This window comes from Melanostigma gelatinosum, assembly GCF_949748355.1.
Source record: "Melanostigma gelatinosum genome assembly, chromosome: 23".
In the NCBI taxonomy this organism is placed as follows: Eukaryota; Metazoa; Chordata; class Actinopteri; order Perciformes; family Zoarcidae; genus Melanostigma; species Melanostigma gelatinosum.
In genome coordinates this window covers 4,693,417-4,716,684 of record NC_136656.1, presented here as the reverse complement: position 1 = coordinate 4,716,684, position 23,268 = coordinate 4,693,417, and the positions used below count along the sequence as shown (strand labels likewise).

Here is a 23,268-nt window from a genome sequence, read left to right as displayed (position 1 = left end):
TTTCTGGAAGTGTCCATTTTATAGTCTCCAAAACATCAAAAAAATAAATATATCTAAACCAGTCAGATTCTTTGCTTACTAATTAGTTTTGATCAAGTGTTTCCTCATATAGTTTTATTCATATTTTGTTAAGCAGAGTTTATGCAGGACTCCACTAAAAGTCCACTCACTCACTTGTTTTCCGGAGCTTTTGAGCGTATCACACGGTCTTCCTCAGCAGATGAAGTTTAGTCAGTTATGGAGCGTTCCAAGACTTCTTGTTCATGTTGAGCTTAACTGTTCAGCATGACATTTTATTCTGGATCTTGGAAAGAGCAGCGAACTTTAATCTGCTGATGAAGACCACAAGATGCAGTCAAAAGCTCCAGAAACAAGCAAGTAAGTGGATCTTGAGTGGAAATTGTTTTGGAGAAAAGACACAAAAAAAACCATGATATTCCTTACATTATAGGAATATCTTGTTGCCGCCAATATTGTAAAATTGTAATACCCAAGAAAAACAAACAATTAAAGGTAGTGTGTATTTAGAGGAATCTATTGGCAGAGATGGAATATTTCTTTAGTGTGTAATCACCTGAAATAAGAATCGTGTTTTTGTTACCTTAGAATGAGCCGTTGACATCCACATACGTCCGCCATGTTTCTACGGTAGCCTAGAATGGACACGCTCCGCCCAGAGAAGTCTCAGTTAGTTGCAATCTGCAACCTCACCACTAGATGTCGCCAGTTCCCCCCCCCCCCACCACACACACACACACACACACACACACACACACACACACACACACACACACACACACACACACACACACACACACACACACACACACACACACACACACACACACACACACACACACACACACACACACACACACACACACACACACACACACACACACACACACCACCACCCTCTGCCACGTTTTGTTCCTTTTAATTTAAACCAAAAATTTAATCTTCACATATTTTTGTTTTAAATGTACAATCAAACAATCAATGTAGTCATACATAAAATTCTTCATCATAATGCACAACTCTATCGACACTACCCATAAATTAAAGAAAGAAAAGGAGAAAACATCGAGATCAGTATGAAATACAATGTTAGGCAACACCACTCGTTAACAAATGTTCTGCTGCCTGTAGAAACATGACGGAAACAAGTACACAGGATGAACCCGACCTTCCACACACACACACACACACACACACACATGCTTCATCATCTCTCAATCACTTCAATTCCCTTCATCGTTTGCACTAAAAAACCGGCCGCGACACGTTCCGTGTTCTGAGGACAAAGAGGGGAATGCATGTGCGAGTAGCAGGCGTTTCTTTTTCAGTTTTTGGGGATTCAAATACAGGTGTGAAAACCTTTGCCAGGCACTCAGGAGACGTAGCGAGACTGAAAGCAGCGTGCAGATGTAGCTGGATGTTTGCAACTTAAGAGACGTTAATTTGGGGCATTTATCCAAACTTGGACTTGAGTAATTGACCAATAAATCTAATAATTGTTAGCTTTCAAACTTTCAAAATCGCAATGTGTTTTTGTTTGAACATTTAGTGACCTCTTATATTGGTTTTGATTTCCTGTATCTTGTCATTTTAAAGCAAAGTGTTATTAATGTCTGTTTAAACTCATCCGGCTCACACTGTGGCTCAAATCAAACACTATCAACTGTTGGGAAATGCCATTTAATCAACGTGCGGTAAGATACAATATCTCTTTACAGTTTGTTTTTCAGTGAGTGGAAAACCATGTTTTCTGATAGCTGGAGTGTTTCCTCTGATAAAGTAAAGGGGGAATAGAATATATGACAAACACTAGTTCTTGCTTGAAAATAAGACACGTTATTACCCGAAGACGTGGACAGATTTCAGAGAAAGAAGTCACCACCACCACTCACTCAAACCAGTGCAGATTTCCAGTTTTGTTTTCCTTCAAGCCATAAAAACTTCATTGATTACAGGAAGATCAAAGGTCTAAAAGATAGCAAGAGTCAGACTTTGAGGAGAAAAACGAAAGTTGATATATTTAGTTTCCTGTAACAGAGAACTCAACGGACACTTTCTTTTTTTGTTTCCTTTACGTACACACGCGACCTGCCTTCACACTGAATGACTCAACAAGAATGACACGCACGCACGCATACACACACACACACACACACACACCTGAAGCTGGCTCAGAAAGGAAATCACATGCTCACAAGGGTCTTCATTTTTCCATTTGTTTTCCTTCTGACAGGGAACATTTTTGTTCTTGAAATACAGTACCCATCGATTTCTGACCCCCAACACACACACACGTACCCACACACATACCCACACACCCACACACACACACATGTACCCACACACGTACCCACACACACACACACACACACGTACCCACACACCCTTGTTAAAGCCTTCCCATATACACCAACGTGCATCGGGAGAAGCAGCCATGCGATCATGGCTTTCTGCCACATTTTGTAGGGACGAGGTGAGGAGCAGGTGCACGTCCTCTCACTTCCAATGGTAACCTGGCTGGAATGTAGTGGCGCTAAGCGACACACACACACAAACAAACAGACGTGTTCTCTCACACACACTCACACATTTAAATCACAGGTAAACAATGTATTCCTCTGGAGGACGGACGGGTCTGGGGAAGAGGAAAGTGAGTTTACTTGAACAGACGCCTGGAGGTTCCAAGGTCCCTCATCGCGTCCCTCATCGGCGGTTCATTCTGACCTTTGACCCCTGCCAGGCGACGTCTACCACGACCTCAGCGGAGACAAGGGTGAGGCACATGAAGAGTGCAAATGGGTGTCTCTTTACAGGTTGTGTGTATGTGAAGAGAGCGCATGCATGTCGGAGGTGTCTGCAAGTGCGAAAGTGTGTTTCTTGTGTGGTTCTGTACGTGTGTGTTGTGTGTAAAAAGTGCATTCCTCATGTGTTTGCCGTCAACCCGTGAACTCCGTGTGTCCTCAGCAGCCAGAATCACGATAATAAAAGTCTCATATTAGGTCTGTTATCGCGCACGGCCGGTAAGTCTCTGGGGGCCAGTCAGTCCGCATTGTCCAGGGTCTACAGAGCTGGAAACTAAAAAGACTAAACGGGGTCCGAATGTCAGAGATTGGAGCCGTCCAGGAGGTGCACCTCCTCCTCGCTGTCGTCCCCTCCTCCTCCCCCCCGGCCGTCCTGGAAGGAGCGGATCAGTTGAACATGATGGACTCGGGATCTAGGTTTGCCATTTGAGCCATGTGACGGAGGATATCTTTTTTTGTGATAATACCAAGAAGCCGCCTGCAGAGGGAGACAAAGGAGGGAGGAAGGAGAGAAAGGAGGAGGGTTAGAGGAGTGAGGAGGTGCCGGTGCTTTGGAGTGAAGGAGAGAAAACGTCATGCTTTTGTTGGCAGGTTTTGGTCAAATGGCGAGATTTTTATTGGAATCATAAAATACATTTCTGGACATTGATCGATCGGAAAGCCAACAAAAACACGAGTCCCTGAGGAAACAAAAGTGAGCAGCAGGAGAGGAGGGAGGGAGGAAAAGGAGTGAAAGCAGGTGTGAAGCAGCACCAAACTACCAGAGGGAAGGGTGCCATGTCACACGCTGCCACAACCGTTCTGTTATCGGTCCAAAAAGGCTGACAGGAAGGAAAACCTGGATCCTACAAGGAGACAGGAAGTAGTGAACAGGACGTGGAGAAGAGTTAGAACCTCTGAGAAGGAGAAGAGGAGACGACCTCGTCACAGGAGTCAGAAACCTTTGAAGAGGACGGATATTTCATCTTTAAGGATGTACCACTTTTAATTGTATTAGAACTTATCAATCTGCTACTTTTGTGTTTCTTATGCAACGAGATTTCTGACTCAGCTGACGGAGCCGCCTCCTTCTTCTTCTCCTGTAAAGCACATTTACCTGATCGACCGCTAACAAAGAGCTGGTGACACGCCTCTAAATACTCAACGTTCATCCTGCTGATTCAAGAGCACATCGCAGGCTGCGTAAATGTAAAATGGCTTTGACTTCGCCAGCTGTTTAAACAGGATTCTTGTGCTCTTGAACGCAGCTGGAAACGTAGTCTGAGGTCAAGTGAAGAGGAGCGTCTGAAGCTGCTGCAGAGCCAGAGGAGAGCAGAGTCCAACAAAAAGCTCAGGAGGCTTTGTTTTAAGACTGTCATATGTGCATGTATTGTTCACGAGACTTTCAGCTTCATTTGAACCCTAAAAACAAGAGAATAAAGTGCAAACAAAGTGAGAAAATAACCCTTTGAAGCCAGGTCAGAGGGAGAGGAGTTGAGATGACCTGTAAGGGGGATTAGAGCTACAGCTACTCGAGCAACAGGAGAAATCAAAAACACACCGGAGAGCCGACACACACATCAGACCCGGGGTGAGCTGCTGAGATCTACGACTGTCTCACTTATTTTTTAAAAACCAGAGAAATAAACGAGAGCAGTCGTAAAGCGCTCGGGATGCCGGGTGCAGATCAGAGTGTGACGGGTCAGTGAACGCAACGTTGCTCGTTAGCCAGCAGAGTCCAGAGCGGTTTTTATTGTCAAATCCTGGAGAGTGAGCTGTGCGTTTCAGAATAAATAAGGTAAATCTACTCAAACACCATCTTAGTTTCTTGTTTTTGTAGCCAATTCATGTTTTTATGTATTTTAATCCTTTTCACTAATTTGCGATATCTTTTTGATGGGCTTAATTGGCTCGCAAACCTGTGTGTCTGTTGTGTCCCTCGCCTGCAGAGAGCATCAACGTTTCCTATGGGAAGATACATCTGTTCACTCTCTCTTGAGGAGGACACGGCTGGTTAAGAGGAAACATTGGCAGGTTAAAGCACGGGATTAGTAATTCCTTCATTAAGGTTATCACTAGCCAGCTCACCACCAGCACCAGTCAACAGGACGTCACTGCACCACAGCGCTCACGACCACGACAGGATGAGGGAAACCCGGGAATGAATCGTGTCACTAGAGGTCTGCTCCCTCTCTCCCTCCCTCCTAGGAACACAACACCACCCTCTAAAGACAGTAAGACAACGGTGGTCCGCCAGCTACTCGCCAAGTGGGTGTAAAAGGAGACGAGTCAGATGCCGTCAATCTGTGGAGAACCAGGGCGAAACGGAGCGGCCGAGGGGAGAGGGCGTTTAAAAACAAAGGAAGAAAAAGCAGTCAATAACGAAGGTAGAAAATTGAGGGTGAATTCTCAAAATGAAATGATCGACTACTGTTGTGAGAGGAAGATGGGGAAACACACAACTGCAGACATGCATGTTACATCTACCGCTGAGTCTACAGAGGATAAAACACAATGACACCACATCTAATGAGAAAAACGAGACGCAGCTCGGTGGACATCTTATTAAAAAGGTGCTAGCATGACGCAGCTCACACAACACTAAGCAGCAGAAGCTACAGATGCACTTTAATGGGGGCGAGTTGCAAAGCTGCTCTACTCTACTGAGCCCGTTTCAGACATGGCAGCAGGAACAATGCTCGTGGAGAGCGCTGTCACAACGTTCACGTCAAAGTGTTGGATTGCCAGCATGTTTCCGTAACGAGGCACACGTCTGAAAGGGGCTCTGGAGTGATGTGGGTGACAGTTCCCAGAGAGGTCCGACATTGCAGGACCCAGAAAAACACAAGGAAGCACTTCTACATAGGACGACTGGTGAAGACTGCTGCCGGCGATGAAGATGGAGGCCAGAGAGCGTCCATCTACAGATGTTTCTCTACGATGAGCGACTGCATTAGAGGTGAATCCACACCAAACCAACCCATGGACAACAGAGAGCAAACAGCAGGTGAAAGAAGAAGAGGAGGACGGCTAAATGTGTAGCCGGGAACTGTCAACAGTTTCATGCAGCCCTCTTAAGAGGCGGAGCCTACGAGACAGGTGCGAAAGTGTGGGAGGGGTCACATGTGTAAAGGGGCGGGGTTAGTCACCAGGGGCTCCTTGTGCTGCTTGAGCTCCTCCAGATGCTCTAATATATTCTTCTTTGTGATGATGCCCAAAACAATCCTGTAACACACACTCGTTACTCGGTAAACTGCCCAAAAAAACAACAAATAAAGGAAAACAACAAACAGAAGAGAGACCGGGAGAGAACAGACAGCAGCAGCACACAAACATACAGAACAGGTTGCAACTTAACGTAAATTAAATAGAACTCAAAATTAAAAAATGTAACTCAACTGACACAAAAACAACAAAACTTTGTGTTATAAATGAACTTTGCATGTATAGTGGTGGATCGTTTATGACTCATCTATTAAACTAATATGTCTTTAATCTGAAGGTATTAAGTTTGAAGTATTAAAGTCATTTTGTTGCGTCCTATTCTTCTACAGTCATTTATCTCGATGCACGGGATTCCCAATATTCACACAACAGGATGCACTTTTCATTTGTGTGTTATTTTGCAGATTTTCTGGAAACATTGCACGAAATTTGGATTTATTGAAATGTAGAAAAATTAGCCTGGTGATATTTTTCTTAATGTCAATAAATCACATAACACTAGTAAGTGTCGTCTGTCAATCAAAAACATAACTTTTTCCTTCTTCCATTCTTGGTTTTGGTCGTATAATCTGATTAATAACGCGCGCCTTATCCTTTAAAAAGTTAATAACAATAGTTCAACATAAGGACGTAAATGAAAACAAACTGATTGTCACAGCAAACTGAGAGAAGTGATCTGTAAATAAAGGAGAATTGAACACAATCCGTCTTGTAACTCCTACATCTCATCAGCAGGTGTCTTTATCACGTCTCAGAATGAGAGCACACGTCGGCAGACGTTATTGACTGTATTCCCCAACGTGACACCTGTTATGTAGTTCGTTAGTCTCGGCAGCTCAGTGTGGGGGGGTAAGGGAGGTGCAGCACAGCGGTTAGGCCAGGCCATGCAGATTACAGGGGAAATACAGGGGTTTTTAGAGCCCATGCAACACCGGTCAGTGTGTACATGTCGGTGCAAAGTTTGTCGACCTCAGACGGGTCAATCATAGCCAGAAGACAAAAGGACGTGAGAAGGATTTACCTTCCGTTCTTACAGCACATCCTTCCTCTTTGGAGGATTTTAACTTCCTACTTACCCGTTGTGAGTGACCAGACACTGGCGCAGCCCCATCTTTCTGAAGATGTCCACCACGATCTCCATGGGGGTGTGGTCGGTGACCGTGAAGGGACTCATGTCCAGGATGGAGCGCAGTTTGAGGGGCCGGGGGCTGTCGGCCGGCAGGGTGGGCGCGTGCTGGGTGAAGTACACCCTGGAGTTCAACATGATGCCCTCCTGCTTGCGACGAGCATTTTCTGTAGACGAGAAAAGACATCAGGATCAGAAGGCCGTCCCTTACCGAGGACCGGTGCTGTGCGGAGAAAGAAGTTCAGTTACCGATAGCGATATTGATGTCCCTGCGCAGAGCGAAGCCCACCAGCCTCTGGGACTCCTTGGACACGATCACAGGGAAACCATTATAACTGGTTTCATTGATGGTGCTCTGCAGCTCCTCCACCGTCAGGTCGTCCTGCGTCAGCACCGCTAACGGCGGGTCGCTGCGTCGAGGCCTCATCACCTCCCTGGCCAGCGTGATGTGCGTGAATTCCTCCTTGGCGTCCAGGAACGGGTACCCGTTCAGACGGATGTGGGCCTCGTAGATCCCCTCGCGGCCAAACGCGTCGCCCACCCATTTGCTGGTCATGACGGCGGCCATGAGGGGGACGATGTACTCCAACCCGCCGGTCAGCTCGAAGACGATGACGACCAGGGAGACGGTCATACGGGTCACACCGCCTGAAGAGAGCGAGACATGAACATACCTCGAGACAAAAAGAGTCTGAAGAAGAAATTTCACTTTTGTATACACCATCGCTTTGTAATCCGCTGACTCACCCAGACATGCCGCGGCCCCCACCATGGCGTAGAGCCCCGGAGTGACGCAGTCGGCTCCCACCTCGCACCACTCTTTGAACATGAACCAGTCGTGGTGATAGTAGGCCAGCTGCTCCACGCCGATGCCGACGATTCGCCCTGCGATCGCCCCGATGGCCATGCTGGGGATGAACAAACCCGCCGGCACCTACGGACGAGAAACAGGAAGTGGTGTTAGTGTTGATAAAGACATCTGTGCCCCCCCCCGTTAGGAACAAAACATCCAGCCATCACCTTGAGTCCAAAGGTGAATATGGTCATGATGATTTTAAAGATGAGCGCCAGGCACAGCTGCCAAATGGCGCCGTAGACGCCGGGCCCTGCCGGCCGGTTGGGGTTGTCGGTGAAGGCCTTGCTGCCGTTCATCTGGCTGCGGTACTGGCAGAGCTGCGAGGACTCCAGCGGGCCGCAGTCGGTGAATAGCTCCTTTATCAGCTCGCTGGTGTTCTGACGGGTGTACGGGTTCGGGAAAGCAACTATGGCCGTGATGGCCGCCACCAAGATCACCTCCAACACCGGGTACTTGCCTAAAGACACGGACAATGCAGCACGTTATAATGTGTGAGGCTGTTAGCATGCTGTGCCTTCAACCTGGACCTCCAATCACATACTGACGCGAGTGCAAACAGCTGGCATATCCCCAGTCTGAAATACTTGCCGAAGCGCGTCGACTTGCGCCGCCGGCACCAAGCGATGTTGGCTCGGATGAAGAAGGCGCCCCAGAGGCCTCCGAACACTCCCAGGAGGATGAAAGGGATGAGCTCAAACAGGTACCACGGCGTGTGGTACTCCACGTAGAACAGCACCAGGCGGCTGTTCCCAAACGGGTTGATGGAGCGCAGGACGAAGGCCGCCACCAGGGCGGCGAAGAAGGAGCGCCACAGCGTCTTGAGGGGGAAGTAGTAGCTCACCTGGACACGAGAGAGCGAGAGGATCACTTTAAATCGTCATCCTGCCATTTAGAGTGAGCGTTATGTTGTGATTTTGGAGCATGGAGAGACGCTTGATCAGTTCAACAGTCGACGTGAAGCGTACCTCCTCCAAGCTGAAGAGCACTCCTCCAATCGGGGCTCCAAAAGCAACGGACACCCCGGCCGCCGACGCAGCCGAGAGAACCTGAGAGAAGAAAACAAACGCACCTCAGCTGATGTGATGGGGTTTAAAAACACACACATATCTTAATAATGAATACATCAAAGACTGTCAGACAATTTAACGTTACAGCTAAAAACATCGACTTCAATTTCCTTCTGTCCCACCTCTCGTTTCTTGGCCTCGTTCTTGCTGTACTTGGGGAACAGGTAGGAGAAGATGTTCCCACAGCAGCAGGCCACGTGGACCAGGGGGCCCTCCTTCCCCAGGCTGAGGCCGGACGCCACGGCCAGAACCAGAGTGATGGTCTTGATCAACAGGGTCCACTTGCCCAGGTAGCCCCGGATGATGAACCCACTCAGGATGGTTTTGATCTGGGGAGACAGGAAGAGGTAACGATTCAAATTGAAGTCTAGCTACAAGGGTAGGTTTGATTTTCCACTCACAACGGCTTCTTTTCCAAACCGGTCACATCTCCCTGCTGCCCACCGAGTGAACATTTTTAAGCCACTTGACGACATTAAAGGGAAACCCCATACGAATGAAGACACGCCTCGGGGACCCCAGAGAGTGCATGGAACTAATTAGACCGCTTTCACGGAGTCAGCTGCAGAAATTTATCGGCTTTCTATCTCATGTGCTTCTTTGCGTTTCTGACACCCAGAGCGAATTGATTGGACACGAGAAAATGAGAAAACCCGAGAGATGAAACAGAACATCTATAATGTGCACGAGCTCGTTCCCTCGCTCTGAAGCAGAGAGACGGGAAAGAGCCGGCGAACCTCAGGAGTTTGCTTTGTGGTTGAAAGTATTTTTGGGCTGTGTGACTTAAAGAGGAAGTATCTTTTACCAAATGAATATCTGTCAAACAAATGTAATGTTTGAAATGTTGCTTGAAAGCCGACTCTCTTGGATGTTGGAGTTTCCCACAAGAGGTGTAAACAAGGTCCCTGCATGCAGCTGCAAGCGTCTTTCAAGTGTACCTGAAAAAGGGGGTTTTCCTCACCTCAGGGATCCCCGAGCCGCAGGCGTAGGGAGCGAACACCTTGACCAGACAGACAGCCAGGAAGGCGAAGGACAGAGCCCAGTAGGTGTACATGAAGTAGTTCATGATGTACGAGCCGGGGCCCTGCAGAGAGGAGAGGAAGTAGAGGAGTCAACTCCTTGAAACTCATGTGATGTACATTTGACTGTAAACACGGAGGACGTTTTGAGGCTGCGTTAGCGGGCGATGATGTCCCTAACGTGTTGGTCTACCTCGGCCTGCCCCAGTATTAGCTCAGCCCAGCTCTTCCACTGGGGGCACTTGTCCCGCTCAGCGAAGGTGGTCTCATTGGACGTCCAGCAGCACTGCTCGTGGTTGAACCACATGGCGCTCAGGCACACGCCCTCCTTCAGGTCGTTCAACCAATCGGCAGCAATGTCAATCAGGCCGGCCAAAGCACCTGGCGACGGGAGAAGGGAACCGGGGAGGAAAGGAGGGGTGAAGAGGTGAAGGCAGGGAGGAGAGCGGACGTGGGAGAAGAGGAAAAAAAAGAGGGAGTTAGCTTGCTGGTTATGCTACCATTGTTTTATATGAGCCTGTTATCTGTGAGGATCGTTGCTGCTTTGAGGAGACAGGAAATGCTTCCGTCGGCGGTTAAATGAGAGCAAAAGACGGAGAGAGAGACTGAGCGCGAGCTGCCCGAGGCAAAGCATGAGCGAGTCACCAGCAGAGCAGAAGACGGCGTGTGTTTGTGTTGTTTGTGTGCATGTGTGTGTTACCTGAGGCCAAGCCAGTGAGCGTCACCACCAGCCACCCGGACCAGGCGTCGTACAGGCTCTTTGTGAACTCCCATGCCGAGTCCTTCTTCTTGCTGTTGATCTAAAACACACACACACACACACACACGCAGTTAGCAAACAAAAGCTAAATGCAATACATAAACAACACAGAAAACGACATTCATAATCTTAGGATGAGCATGATTAAATGACTTAAGGTGGCAGTAATGCAAGTAGGTCAAAGGTTTTTAACTTCTCCCCAATGATAAACAATTCAGTTATCTGCTGCGGTGGCTGCGTTTCCACTGTTGCTTCAATAAAACGATAAAATTCCTGTCAAGCAGGTAAAACAATGCTTGAGTATTCAGTGTTCAAATAACATTCAAATTCTCAGAGCTATCATTTCCAGGAGAGCGCGCGGGCTGTAGCTGTGAGTCAATATTTGGATAAAAGTATTGACAGAGAGGTTGTGACCTGGACATGAAGGGCAGGAGGCCGACAGTCTGTTTTCTGATTCATTCATAAGTTCATGCTGATGAAGACTGAGAGATGCGAGTGAAAACCAACATTTCTTAATTTTATAGATATTAAATGATGCATCTTTGGATTTTCTGTTGGTTGATTGAACTATTCCCCTCCTCTAAAACTGCTGATGCTGCATAATTACCCAGTTACCCACCATTTGTGCAACCCAAACAAACTGTTGCTCCACAAGAAGTGTGTCATACATCACTTCCTGTTCAGCAGAGGATGTTTTTTCGCCAATGTGGCTTTTTTTTTACGTCGTACACACGAGCTGGTTTGAAGCATACTGAGACCCTTGAGGTTAAATATCGTCAGCCGGGCCTCGGTCTCCTCACCTTCCGGTGCCTCTCGCGGTCCTTGCACTTCTCACGGACCCAGTCGATGGTGTGGAAGTCGTCGTAGGTCCCCACACCCGGGATGGGCTCCTCTAGGAAGTCCAGCAGGTGGGTGGTGCTGCTGGGCGCCCCGCCCCCGTTAGACATGACGTAGTTAGACCCTGAGGAGGAAAGATGAGAGTAAGCTCATGGTATAAAAATGTAGCGCCAACGCGATTCAACACAGTCACCGCTGAGAGACAATGAAAACAGCTCCTCTGAGACAAACCCCACAAGGCCTGCAGTCCATCCCCTCATGTGGAACCTAACACAGCGAGGGACTTGACATTTATCTGCACCGCCAGAACATTTGGATGAGTAAACCACACCCTGAAATGTACGGGGGGGGTCAACTTTTATCCACATTCACACCTACGCAGGAGCCTTCGTGGTGAAGTAAGCTGCTCAACCTGAACAGCTGTTCTTGACGCCCTAAAGAAAGAACCTGGAGGTCTCATTATCGGCCTCTAGGCCGCCAGACAACATGACTGCCCGTAGTTATTGGGTTAAAGGCAGTTAGTTCAGTAACGACTTCGACATGAGTACGATTAGTCACAGCATAGGCTGCGTATCGCATGTAACGACAAAGCACACAATGCAAACGCTGTCCAGATACTATGAATAGATTATTATCCAATGCTCATAACAACAGCATGAGACACTAAATGTCTCTGGTTGATCGGATCTGGTCCGGCTGGATGCACGGATTCAATAAAAGGGTGAGCAAAACATAAGACTAACATCAGCACACACACACACACAATATATAACAGAGCGAGGAAAAAGAAGAATTATCTCTGCCCGTTGTCCGGAAAACCTCTCAGGATTTGCGGGGCTTTCCTGGCTGCATGATCAGAAAATGTCTCCATGTTATAGCTCTGAGACAACAAAGGGGGATAACCAAAATCATCATCATCAACTTTAACTTGCACATGTTTGATCATTTGACATTTGAAATCCTCCCACTTGTGACGACGCAAATATGCGAGACGTCTTTATCTGCAACACAAAGGCAGTTCAGTGTGCAACACGGACAAAAGAGACGACAAGAGAGCAACAGTCGGAAAATACTGCAATTGTCCAAAGGATTATGTGACGCATCACAACTTGTTGATCCAGTCTGTGCACATTCACAAATATCAGATTCTTTAATATGAAAACAGGTGTAACTACGATGTGTTAACAGAAGCTAACTAGTGACGAACGCTGCTCTGTGAACGCACCTAACAAACAAAGTATCCAGTCATACAAATATGGTAAAAAGCTGTTATTTAACGTATATGTATACCTTAAAGGGGAATACATGGGCAGTTTATCACTTGGAGGGATCAGACGTCGGAGGATGACGTTTACCAAGAGATAGCAGAACATTTACCACATGAATAAGAGATACGAGCTAGAAACAAATCTTATGTCGCTGTGTGACAGTGTTGAGTTATTCTTAGAACAACTGCAATTGAAATTACCGGAAGACAAACTAATTTTGTTTCCCTGAAACAAATATTTCCGGTTCGCTCTTTGAAACCGACCTCAAGCGCTCTTACACGGTTAGTTTCTAACGGTCCATCTCGACTTCACTCGTTCATTCTCTCAATGCCGCACGGCCCGTCACACATCAGTCCGACGTGTCGCTGCTGAGTTTTCCAACATCCTGTGATAAGACACCGATGCTGACAGCAGAGGATGTGACCGAGGGTAGAAATTCTACTATTTTATCAGATAAAGATAACCGTAGAGTACAAAAACAAAAAAAGGAACCATTGAATGACTTGTTGCTTTCCTGCCAAAAACCACTTAAGCGCAGAGAACGCAAACAAAAAATGGTAAAAGTTAAAATGATAATTTCGCTCCCTGCACGTCATTTTGTGACGGGTGTGATCTGAAACAAAAGCACCTCAACGTGCTCAAACTCAGCGGCTCTCATTGAGATATGAAAGCAGAAATGTGTGCAGCACACGTACACATTCCAGTCCACAACGCATTCATAATCTCCTGAGCATAACTACTGGAGCAGAGGCATGACCGGCGAACAAGGCCTCATTCATACACGTTAACCCTCCGATTTAACATTAAAAATCCCTTAAAACGGATCATACAATGACACCAATGCATCTTCTCCCAGCATCCCTACACTGCAGCTGTTACAACAATACAAAAGCCATTACCATATATAATAAATGAGCTTCGTATCAGATCACATCCATCTTAGTTTTCATTGCTTTTATCCTCAATAACTTACATAAACAGAAGATAAACCCCATTTCCCACACTACGAATGTGGGCCATGACACGGCCTTTGAAAAAGAAAGTGCAGCTTATTAGCTCTCATCGGGGGGGGCTTTGATGTTCGACGGGATGTCGAAGAGGAGAAATAAGTTCGGTGAGAATTCCGTGAAGACGCAGGGACAAAATGGCCAAGTGTTGCTTTTCATCTGACCGGCAGATACGTATCCTGTGCAGAGAGGAGGAAGGGAGTGTGTGTACGCAACTGTTGTACAGTCAGCAGCAGTGAAAGGGATAGTGTGTGTGTGTGTGTGTGTGTGTGTGTGTGTGTGTGTGTGTGTGTGTGTGTGTGTGTGTGTGTGTGTGTGTGTGTGTGTGTGTGTGTGTGTGTGTGTGAGAAGGGAAGTCTGATATGGAGGTCTGTATTTTCGGACAGGACTGAGATGTGACCTTTTTTGAACATATCAACAGTCAGACTGGACATCTGCGGGCAAAAAAAACTCCCCCAAACAAACTATTTCAAAGGAAATGTTTACGTGGTTGTAAGACCGACTTTCCTTCGAGTCATCAGTTTGCACATCTGCATCGTAAGCACAAGAGAGGGAGTCGTTTCAGTCAGAATAAACCTACTCCCTTAAGAAATGTGCGACACGTCTTGTGGCTGCTTTGGATTCTGGTTTATTGAGGGAAACACTTATTTATTCATATTTTAGCTGAACATTTTGTTGCTAGTAGAAAGGACTCCATAGCAGAAGTTTTACTGATATATTAGGCATTTCTCAATGCACAAAAATGACAACAGTTGCCTCGCTGGTTGATTCAAAATGAATGCTTGAAGACTTTACGGTGTTCTTGGTGCACCTTTAAGGTGCGTGTGTAACAAATTCCTTCATGTGTGTCACAGATTTCACTCGTTCACTAATTAAAGAATCACAACCCATCATAAAGTCAGCGTCTTGATGTCGAAAGTGGAACAAAGTTGATGGAAAACCCAACAGGATATCCACTAGGAAGCACACTATACATAAAGGAGAAGCAGGAATGCAGACACAAAAACAAAAACATCTGCAAAGTCTGGTGCCAGTGAACATATTCGTGCTACAAAGTGAGTGCTTGTAATGTATAATTTCATTGGTTTGACACAGCACGACAACACTGCAGCTCAACACTGCAGGAACTGCTGCAACATTTTAGGATTATTTAGAAAGGAACATTTTCAGCTTCCAGTAGGAAAAAAGGTGGAGTTTTGATTGATGACATATATATCAGACCGTCCTGATGATGCAGAACTACTGGCACCCATCAGGGTGACGCAGAGGAAAACAGAACACCCCCAAAAGCGACTGCGTACGAGCGCTTTAGCCAGCATCGCGCTACACCGACAGAGAGACACGAGTGTGAAGATGAGGCTTCGGTTTCTTTCCCATTAGAGCAGCGACGCGGCGATTCTGTTCATCGGGGAGAAAAAGCCACGTCAGTGCACACGCAGGTCAAGAACAGCGCTTCTCTAAATGACGACGACGCAGCCTTCCCGTGTTACTATGATCAATGAGGGTGGATTCTGTGTCTAACGGGTGGAGACATTCTAGGTTCCCAGCGTTCCTTTGTGTTGGACCTACTCTACTGCTGCTGAGTAAATCTGATCAGAGAGCTTTAAAACAAAAAAGGCAGCTGGCTGGGCCGACCTGGATCAGCCCCGGTTGGAGTTGGGTTGGTCTGCTCAGCAGTCATGTGATCAGAATCATAAACTGACCCCCACAACCCTCCTTACAGGACGGGAAGCCCCGGTTATAGACCGACGCTGGGCCTGTTGACCAGACTGGTGGAATCAAAGTCTGAAAAAAGCCCAGCTGCGTTTGTTTACATACGAGGTGTTGGTTTCAGGACAGTGTTTAAGGTAAATGACCTTAAATTGTACGAACACTATGACGAGGTTTACGGGTTATTAAAGCAGGAAACTGTCACAGAAACATATCTGGGCTATAACAGGTATATATATATAATGGGGTGGATGTACGGTTGGATGTGGTCCTCTTGTGACGAAGAAAGGAGAGGATCACAAGCTGGACTCTAAACTACGCACGACGCTGTGCGTCTGCACGCGTCTGCAAGGAGAGAAGCTTGGATTCAGGGACATCCCTTTGCACAAAGTGGACTCACTGGGGGCCTTTTGTCTCTGCTCGCTCACCGTAAGAAATCTAACAAGGCCTGTAGGAACATACGCACAGGCAAGTGAAAAAAAACTCCCAGAAGGCCACACGGGAGAGAAAAACAAGGACACACACGCGGTGCGAGAACTCAGATTTGCCGTCACCCCCCGAGGACCTCGTTATGGGTGATGTGACGTAAGGCGACGGCCTGAATCTGGCAAACAGGTGTCCGACTCCTCAACGAGACACGGCTACGAACATCCAGTTCCAAAGCCTTGACTGTGCCTCTCTCTCTCTGTGTGTGTGTGTGGGGGGGGGGGGGGAATTAAAATGGATGCCCATGGTGTCTGCCTTCAGTCGCTGCTGCTTACAGGCTCTCTGGCTGACGTGCGCACACACACACGGTTGATCATCTACAGAGAGGTGAATGGTGAGCTGAGCAGGTGGCTGTTTTGCTCCCAAGAAACATGCAGTCGATAGCTTTCAAATCCATACTGGCACCCTGATTTCAGACACCAATAACATGGTGAAGCCACCGTATGGCGACATGCACTCACTGTCCAAGGAGAAGGAGGAGGAGGAGGATGGCATCCGTCATCACAGCAGTGTGAGGAAAGGAGGGAAACGGAGGGGAAGAGGGAGGAAAGAAGGAGAAGAAGAGGACGTGGCGTACCTCTTTTAGGGATCTCCTGCAGGGGGATGGCGTCCCCTCCCCCGTCGTAGGGCAGATAGGGGTCGGCCGCTGCGTCCTCCTCTTCCATGTTGACAGCTGAGGCTAGGCTAGGCTAAGCTAAGCTAAGCTAGGCTTCACTACGCACTGTGTGTCAGTCGCTGCCGCCGCTGCCATGTTTACCAGAGGAAGATAAGAGGGGCTGTGAGTGAGCGAGTGTGTGTGTCCTCTCTCCCTCCCCTTCTTTCTTTCTCTCTCTCTCTCTCTCACACACACTCTCCCTCCACTGCAGCAGCTGACTGGTGATGTCACCACACACACACACACACACACACACACACTCTCAAACGGAAAGACGAGCACACCAGTCCGGTCGGTTACTAGGGGAGATCAGATGGGAGAGACCATGCTGCTGGGCCAGAGGGGTGTGTGTTTGATAGGGCAAGCTCTATAATAGAATATTCTATTCTGAGCAAGTGAAGGGGGGGTTAAAGTAAGAAGTACTGGAAGTTCTACTGTGGATAATAAAGAAATAGAGCTGCAAATATAAGCCAATCAGTTGACTTTGCTGCTTTCTTTATCTCATAAGATGCTAAAATGAGACTTTGGGTTTTTCCCCTTTGTGTGAAAAATGGTGTCTTCAATTTCTACTTTCCAACCCATCTGAACTGAAGTGGATTTCAAGGGTTAAATAATCAAAAGCGAGACAGAGGGTGTTTTGTAAACATGGTGCGATCATGTGTTATTATATGAAACAATGCAGCTTCCAGGTCTAAAGAACGGGACCCGGATTATTCACACGCCGTTTGTTTTCACTATAATAGAAATAAAAGCAGTCCGTCATATGCGAGACCTCCATGCCCCCTTACCTTTCAGCAGGGCTCCTGACACCGGTGATGTCAGCCATAGTTTGTTACCGTCACCGCTCCACAAGTCCCAGTCAGGACGTCAAACCGGCGGAAAAACAACATGAAGCTTGAAGCAGAAAAATCTCCAGAGTTTATGTAATCCGGCGAGTTAAAAGGAAACAGAACACTGAATCTCTTTCAGTTCAAGGACCCGTAGTTCCCAAAGCTTTACTTCCTCCACGCAAACAAAAAAACTTTTAGAAAACAGTCTCCACAGGAGCACAGACCCCGTGCTCACCCGGAGGAGGGCTTTACAAACTCTCCAGTTAACCCAGTCCCTCTCACTACTGCACACAGAAATAGCCCCGGGGAGGTAGAAAACAGGCGGCACACCAGCTTCAAGGGAGAAACCAGGCCACCAGAGATTTCCTGAAGCGCTATAGCTCACACGGGCTGGAAGCCAAACTGGTGCGTGGGAATGTCGGAGCACGTACGGGTGTCACACACAAATAAAGGTGCAGCCAGATACAGTAGTGGCTGTAAAGGATTGCTGGCCTTTGTTACAACCTGGTTAACAGCTGTTATCAGATTCCTTCAACATTTGAAGAGCCAAGCTCAGTCGCCACCCTCCGACACAACCTTTGTGCTTTCTGTCCAATCAGACGCAAGCCAAAACCGAAAAGAGAGGAATCAGCATTTTTTTCACTCAAGACGAGGAGGAACAAACAGGAAGCTGCAGATCGGATGTCGATGGGACACCAGATATATCCGTCAAAGAGCGCCACGGAGTTTGTGAATGAATGAGAAACAGGTGACTGCAGTGGAATGACAGGAATGACTGTAATGTAGCGTGGATGGTAGCCAGGGGAGGATGAAGGCACGGCAGAGATCAGTCGTAGTAGCCGTCTAACTATGAATGAATGAATGAATATCATTGCTACCTGACGACAAAGGACAAAGGAAGAGGAAGAACAACGAGTAGAAGCCAAAGCACACAATAAAGTGGAGGCGGATCAAAAGACAGACTGCAGGAAACAGGAAGCAAGAACGTTTAAAAGGTGACCAGGTTCAAGCTAGTGGATGGAAACATTAGAAAAGTAAGGTGTGCAAAACACAAAAAGAACTTTAAATTCTAAAAAACAAACTGTCCTTAGAGAGCCTTAAAACTGGTTATAAAGCAATTCGTTGATTGATGTTTAACTGGACAACGCAAAGAGCCTTTGGCTGCCTACAGCCATATTCATTTACCATTTAAATATCATTGAATAGTTTTATAACCATTGACGTTGTCTGTAGGGTGTGACAAGACGGCACTTAGAGCAGCTGATGGGCGTGGATGGAGATGATGGGGTGGAGGGTGGGGCAGATGGCAGAGCGACAGCAACACACACACACACACACACACGAGAGAACACACACTTGATGCGTCTTGACATCGGCGGTGAAGACGCAGCAACGGGGAGAATCGGTGGGAAGCTCACTGAGAGTTCAGGGAAAGGTATCTGGTTTGTTTTAGTGAGGCCCGGGTCACGGAGGAGAAGCACACAAAGGTCCAGGACCAATCAAACAGCTTTGGGGGGGGGTATTTGGAGGTGTCCTGTTCTCCCTACCTGGGGAGGCAGCGTCCCCATCCAGCAGGTTGTCGTCCTCGGTGGTGTGGAAGTCCATGATGGCGCCGGCTCCATCCAGCAGCTCCTCGTCGCTGCTGGCGCTGGCGATGCTGTTGTAGCTGTTCCTGCAGTAGCCTCTGTGGTACAGCTGCTCCGACTCCATTTAGCAACGCACCGGTGCCCTGGATGATAAGGAGGGAGGGAAGGAGGGAGGGAGGGGAGTGGTGGAGATATACACACACACACACACACACACACACACCGTGTTGTGAGGATGCTGGATTAGAGAGTCTGCAAGGTGGAGTGGGTCAGGGTGGGATGGTAACGCGCATACTGACAGACGGGCGCTCAGTGAGGCCGTGATGGAGAGGTTATAGTCGTACATCCATTTATGGTCCAGCAAAAAAACATCGAAACACAACCAGTTTCCAGAGCTTCCTCTCAAGAAAAACAAACAAAAACCTGAACTTCTGATCACACGGTCGGTCATTTCATCCGTCGCATTTCTGTCCAGTTATATTTGGACAATGAGGCAACTGGTGTCTTCACTGGGAAACCAAACGAGCAAGTTTAGTCTATTTTCTTACAAGATAAATTATCACAGTATTGTTTTATAACCGGTGATGGAAGATGAATTGAACAAAAGGGAACAAGGTGTGGACGGAATGAGAGGGAAGGGACTCAGGACATCCATCAGAGTTTAAGATGAACGCGGACTGTCGGCGATGAGGTGGAGTGATCGAGAACGAACATCTGGACCACTTCAGCAGAGATCCAAGGAGCGGAACGAGAACACAGTCCAGCTGTGTTTCATCAATAGTGTGAAAGCCAATCTAAAGTTTGAAGATATGTTTTCAGCATGGGAGGATGGTTATGGTACTAAAAGTGATGGACCAAACAGAGCAGAGCAACACTCAGCACCTCAGCTGTGATCAAACACCGCCCCCCTGTGGAGGAGGCGGAAACTACACCAGAATCTGTGACCCGAAGGATCCGGACAGAGAAGATTTATAGAATATCCGTCTCAACGTAACAAAGAGGAGAGTTTAGGAGGAAGATAGACATTTAACGTGCCGCCGCCAGACTGATCTTCACTAATCCTTTACAGTGTGACGGGCGGCTCCATATCTCTGTGAAGATATAGAGCAATAGAGGATTTATAAACTCCCTTCATATCGACCTGAATGGATTAGACTGCATACTTCTTCTTTCTCCTGCAGCACCATGAAAAGGAAGTGAAGGAAAAGAAACGTTGGAGACAGCTAGACTGATTTAGGAAGTGGATTTCTCAAAAAATAAAAACAATTCAGAGTTCAAGCTCTAATTCAGATTCATCGGGTGTTGCGGTGAAAGTCGCTCTCCTCTAACAAATGAATCCAGACACTTTGTTATGACGGTAACACCACAAAATTCACAAGTGGGAATGTATTTTATGTTGTAGATGTTAGAACGTTAAAATCTCTAAAGCGTGTGTTACCTACAGACCTTATGTCAGGCATTTAATCCCCAAAACAACATCGACATTGAGACGAGGGAACCGGAGGGGCAAAAATACTAAATACTAAAAACACTACACTTCCAGGTTTTAGGACTCGCTCCTGCAGACAGACAGACAGCTCCGATATGAAGCTTCTGAGCCTCTTAACGACGGCTGCTCTAATTACACTCGTCATCTTTTGTGCTACTTCTCTGAACAGAAAGCTATAATTATGAAAAGCCTGCAGAACACTAATTCATGTTTCCCTTCACATGTTTGCAACAGTAATCAAAACAGTAATTACGCCAGCGAGACCAGAGGATGTTGATTATTGAGGAGCTACTATCCTACCAGCCAGATTTCATTATGCTGTTTGAGGACGTGGATAAGCTGGGGGTGTGTGTGGGTGTGTGTGTGTAGGTATCTGTGTGTGTGTGTGTGTGTGTCGGTCGATAACAGCAGCATAATCAACAGCGAGGTGAACAAAACGTTGCGGGGACCACTGATGTTACGCAACTAAGTTGAGCAACGAGGGCCGTTATCTTCCTCCGGCTGGTCACTATGGAGGTGTTGCCCAGGCGACCGTTGCCGGGACTTGACTCAGCGGGCAGGCTGACACCTCCTCCTGTTGACGTCGACACCCAGCCTTCAAAAAGACAACATGGCGATCGATATATGGATCAAAAACATCCAGCGTACACCAGCTCTCCAACACTACAGGGAGCGCTCAGTCATCACAATTAACAGCACTTCAACAACACGTGGGCCCTGACTAACTCTTGGAGATGTGCAGCCATGTAGTGGTGTCAGTCTGAGAAAACAACACACAGGGAAACTGAATATCAGTCAATATATGCTGCTGTCTCTAAAGGGGAGACACTGAAGTTAAAAACAATAAAATATTAAAACACAACAAGCCTCACAGAAGACAGGGGAAGCTCCTACTCTTACAAAAGTAATGCTGAATTATGAATAATACATGTCAGGCCTGCAGCCATGCAGTAACGGAAATGCAGCTATTCAAGTAAACCTTTCGACATGTTAGTAAAGGTATCTCATCACGCTGTAATTGTTGTCAAGACAAGTGCTTCACATGATCTCATGGAGGGGAAGGAGGTAAACACTTAAATGAGGCGTCGCGACCGTCCGTCCGTGAATTAAACTAAGGTCGTGCTTAACCGAGACGAAACACTCCAGACAGACGTTAACACAATCAGCAGCGCTGATTAAATCAACAATCAGAGCAAATCAAATGAGGAGGGCCTTTGGTTTGACCCGCCTGTGTGAGGCTAACAGAGGACACGAGTGGTTTAAACATAAACTGATTGACTGAACAGTGATGGAGCCAATAGGTAAAAGTGGGGAAACATTAACTTAAGTTTAACATTTCACTACTTTAAGTGTGACATCTTGTCGACAGGTACGGTCCTAGTTTGACGATGGGGCTGTGTGAAATGTAATGTAATGAATATTAAAGTGGATACGTCATGTTTAGGGTCATAACTCATCGCATTGACTCAAAGGACTCAGTTTTTTTAAATTTAGAGTCAATTGTCATTTCCTTATCAGACCTCAGCAGAAGTAACTTCATATCTAAATGTAATTTTATTTAATGCACAAAATACCAGAGTTACAACTAACTTTTGTATTATTTCGCAGTCTAAAGACATGCAATAACATGCTGTGCCATGTGGCACGTGTGAATATACTCGTCCCTTTACAAATAAACATGAAATAAACACATTTTCTCAATTAATTGTTTGGTCTCAAACATGGTGAAAAACAGCCATTACAACTGATATTTTATATTGTATTTTAATTGCTTAATTAATCCAAGAAAATGTCCAGATAGTCAGCGTAAAAGACTAAGAAAACCAACTAAATTAAATTTAAATAACTAACTTTTTGCCTCAGAAATAACTTAAGATTGTAAATTGCATTATATATATATATATATATATATATAAAAAAAAATAACTTATGTTAAGTGTTGCTTTGAAGTCTCATTGTTACAAAAAATACCAGAATAAATATGAATGTGTTGAGGATGAGTTTGTGGAAGAGAGGAGTTCACAAGCACGAGACTAGTGTGCTTATCTAATGATGGAAAACAACCACGACACAGTGAGCATGGCAACATTAGTTCCCATTAGTCCTTTGCGGAACGCGCACAGCCGTTAGCCGACTGTCACATTTACATTTAACGGTGAAAATAGGACCGTTTTGCATGCAACGTTGGTTTGTGTAGCCTCAGTTTCCCTTCGACAAGCAGCCAAAGGCCTGAGAACCACACAAACGACAAGTTATATCCACAAAATATGCACATTTTACGGTAAATCCCTATTTAAATATCACTCAAACTGCACGGCATCGGATGGATACACGGCCTCGGGCGGTGAAACACACAGCTAACCGTCATAACCGTTAAAGAAGAACGCACGTTACCTTCGTGATGCATCAATTACAGCTCGGACACGACAGTTCATCCTTTTGTCGGGTTGAAACGGGGGTATTTGTGTTTCCTTTACACGAGTGGATTTGACATTCTCCTCATCATGATGGTGTTTTCTTTTTTCAGTCCCATTCCTGTGTCAGTGACG

At 46.6% G+C, this 23,268-nt stretch overlaps 1 protein-coding gene across 4 annotated transcripts; it reads right to left on the bottom strand.

Moving 5' to 3' along the window:
- Positions 1 to 1,682: 1,682 nt before the first annotated feature.
- On the bottom strand, positions 1,683 to 23,223 carry clcn3 (chloride channel 3). 4 transcript variants are annotated; one of them, XM_079295087.1, is made up of 15 exons: positions 23,114 to 23,223; positions 19,192 to 19,373; positions 11,652 to 11,812; positions 10,792 to 10,891; positions 10,285 to 10,472; positions 10,034 to 10,156; positions 9,195 to 9,401; positions 8,971 to 9,051; positions 8,594 to 8,846; positions 8,170 to 8,462; positions 7,897 to 8,083; positions 7,399 to 7,797; positions 7,100 to 7,316; positions 5,948 to 6,023; positions 1,683 to 3,297 (listed from the first exon to the last, which is right to left on the bottom strand). In XM_079295087.1, exons 2-15 carry the CDS (start codon positions 19,352 to 19,354, stop codon positions 3,121 to 3,123), a joined length of 2,625 nt encoding a protein of 874 aa, XP_079151213.1. In that variant the 5' UTR covers positions 19,355 to 19,373; positions 23,114 to 23,223; the 3' UTR covers positions 1,683 to 3,120. The 4 variants fall into 4 exon arrangements, with proteins under 4 accessions (XP_079151213.1, XP_079151210.1, XP_079151212.1 ...); XM_079295084.1 differs by lacking the exon at positions 5,948 to 6,023; XM_079295086.1 differs by lacking the exons at positions 5,948 to 6,023; positions 19,192 to 19,373; positions 23,114 to 23,223 and adding an exon at positions 17,603 to 17,894.
- Between the last annotated feature and the right edge of the window lie 45 nt (positions 23,224 to 23,268).

Excerpts from the sequence above, each read along its gene's own strand:
- clcn3 (XM_079295087.1), bottom strand. The coding sequence starts at position 19,354 with ATGGAGTCGGAGCAGCTGTACCACAGAGGCTACTGCAGGAACAGCTAC. Across the intron at positions 9,052-9,194 it reads ACGAGGCCAAGAAACGAGAG|GTTCTCTCGGCTGCGTCGGC; the intron begins GTGGGACAGAAG and ends TTCTTCTCTCAG. Across the intron at positions 3,298-5,947 it reads AGCAGCACAAGGAGCCCCTG|GCGGCTTCTTGGTATTATCA; the intron begins GTGACTAACCCC and ends CTCCCTCTGCAG.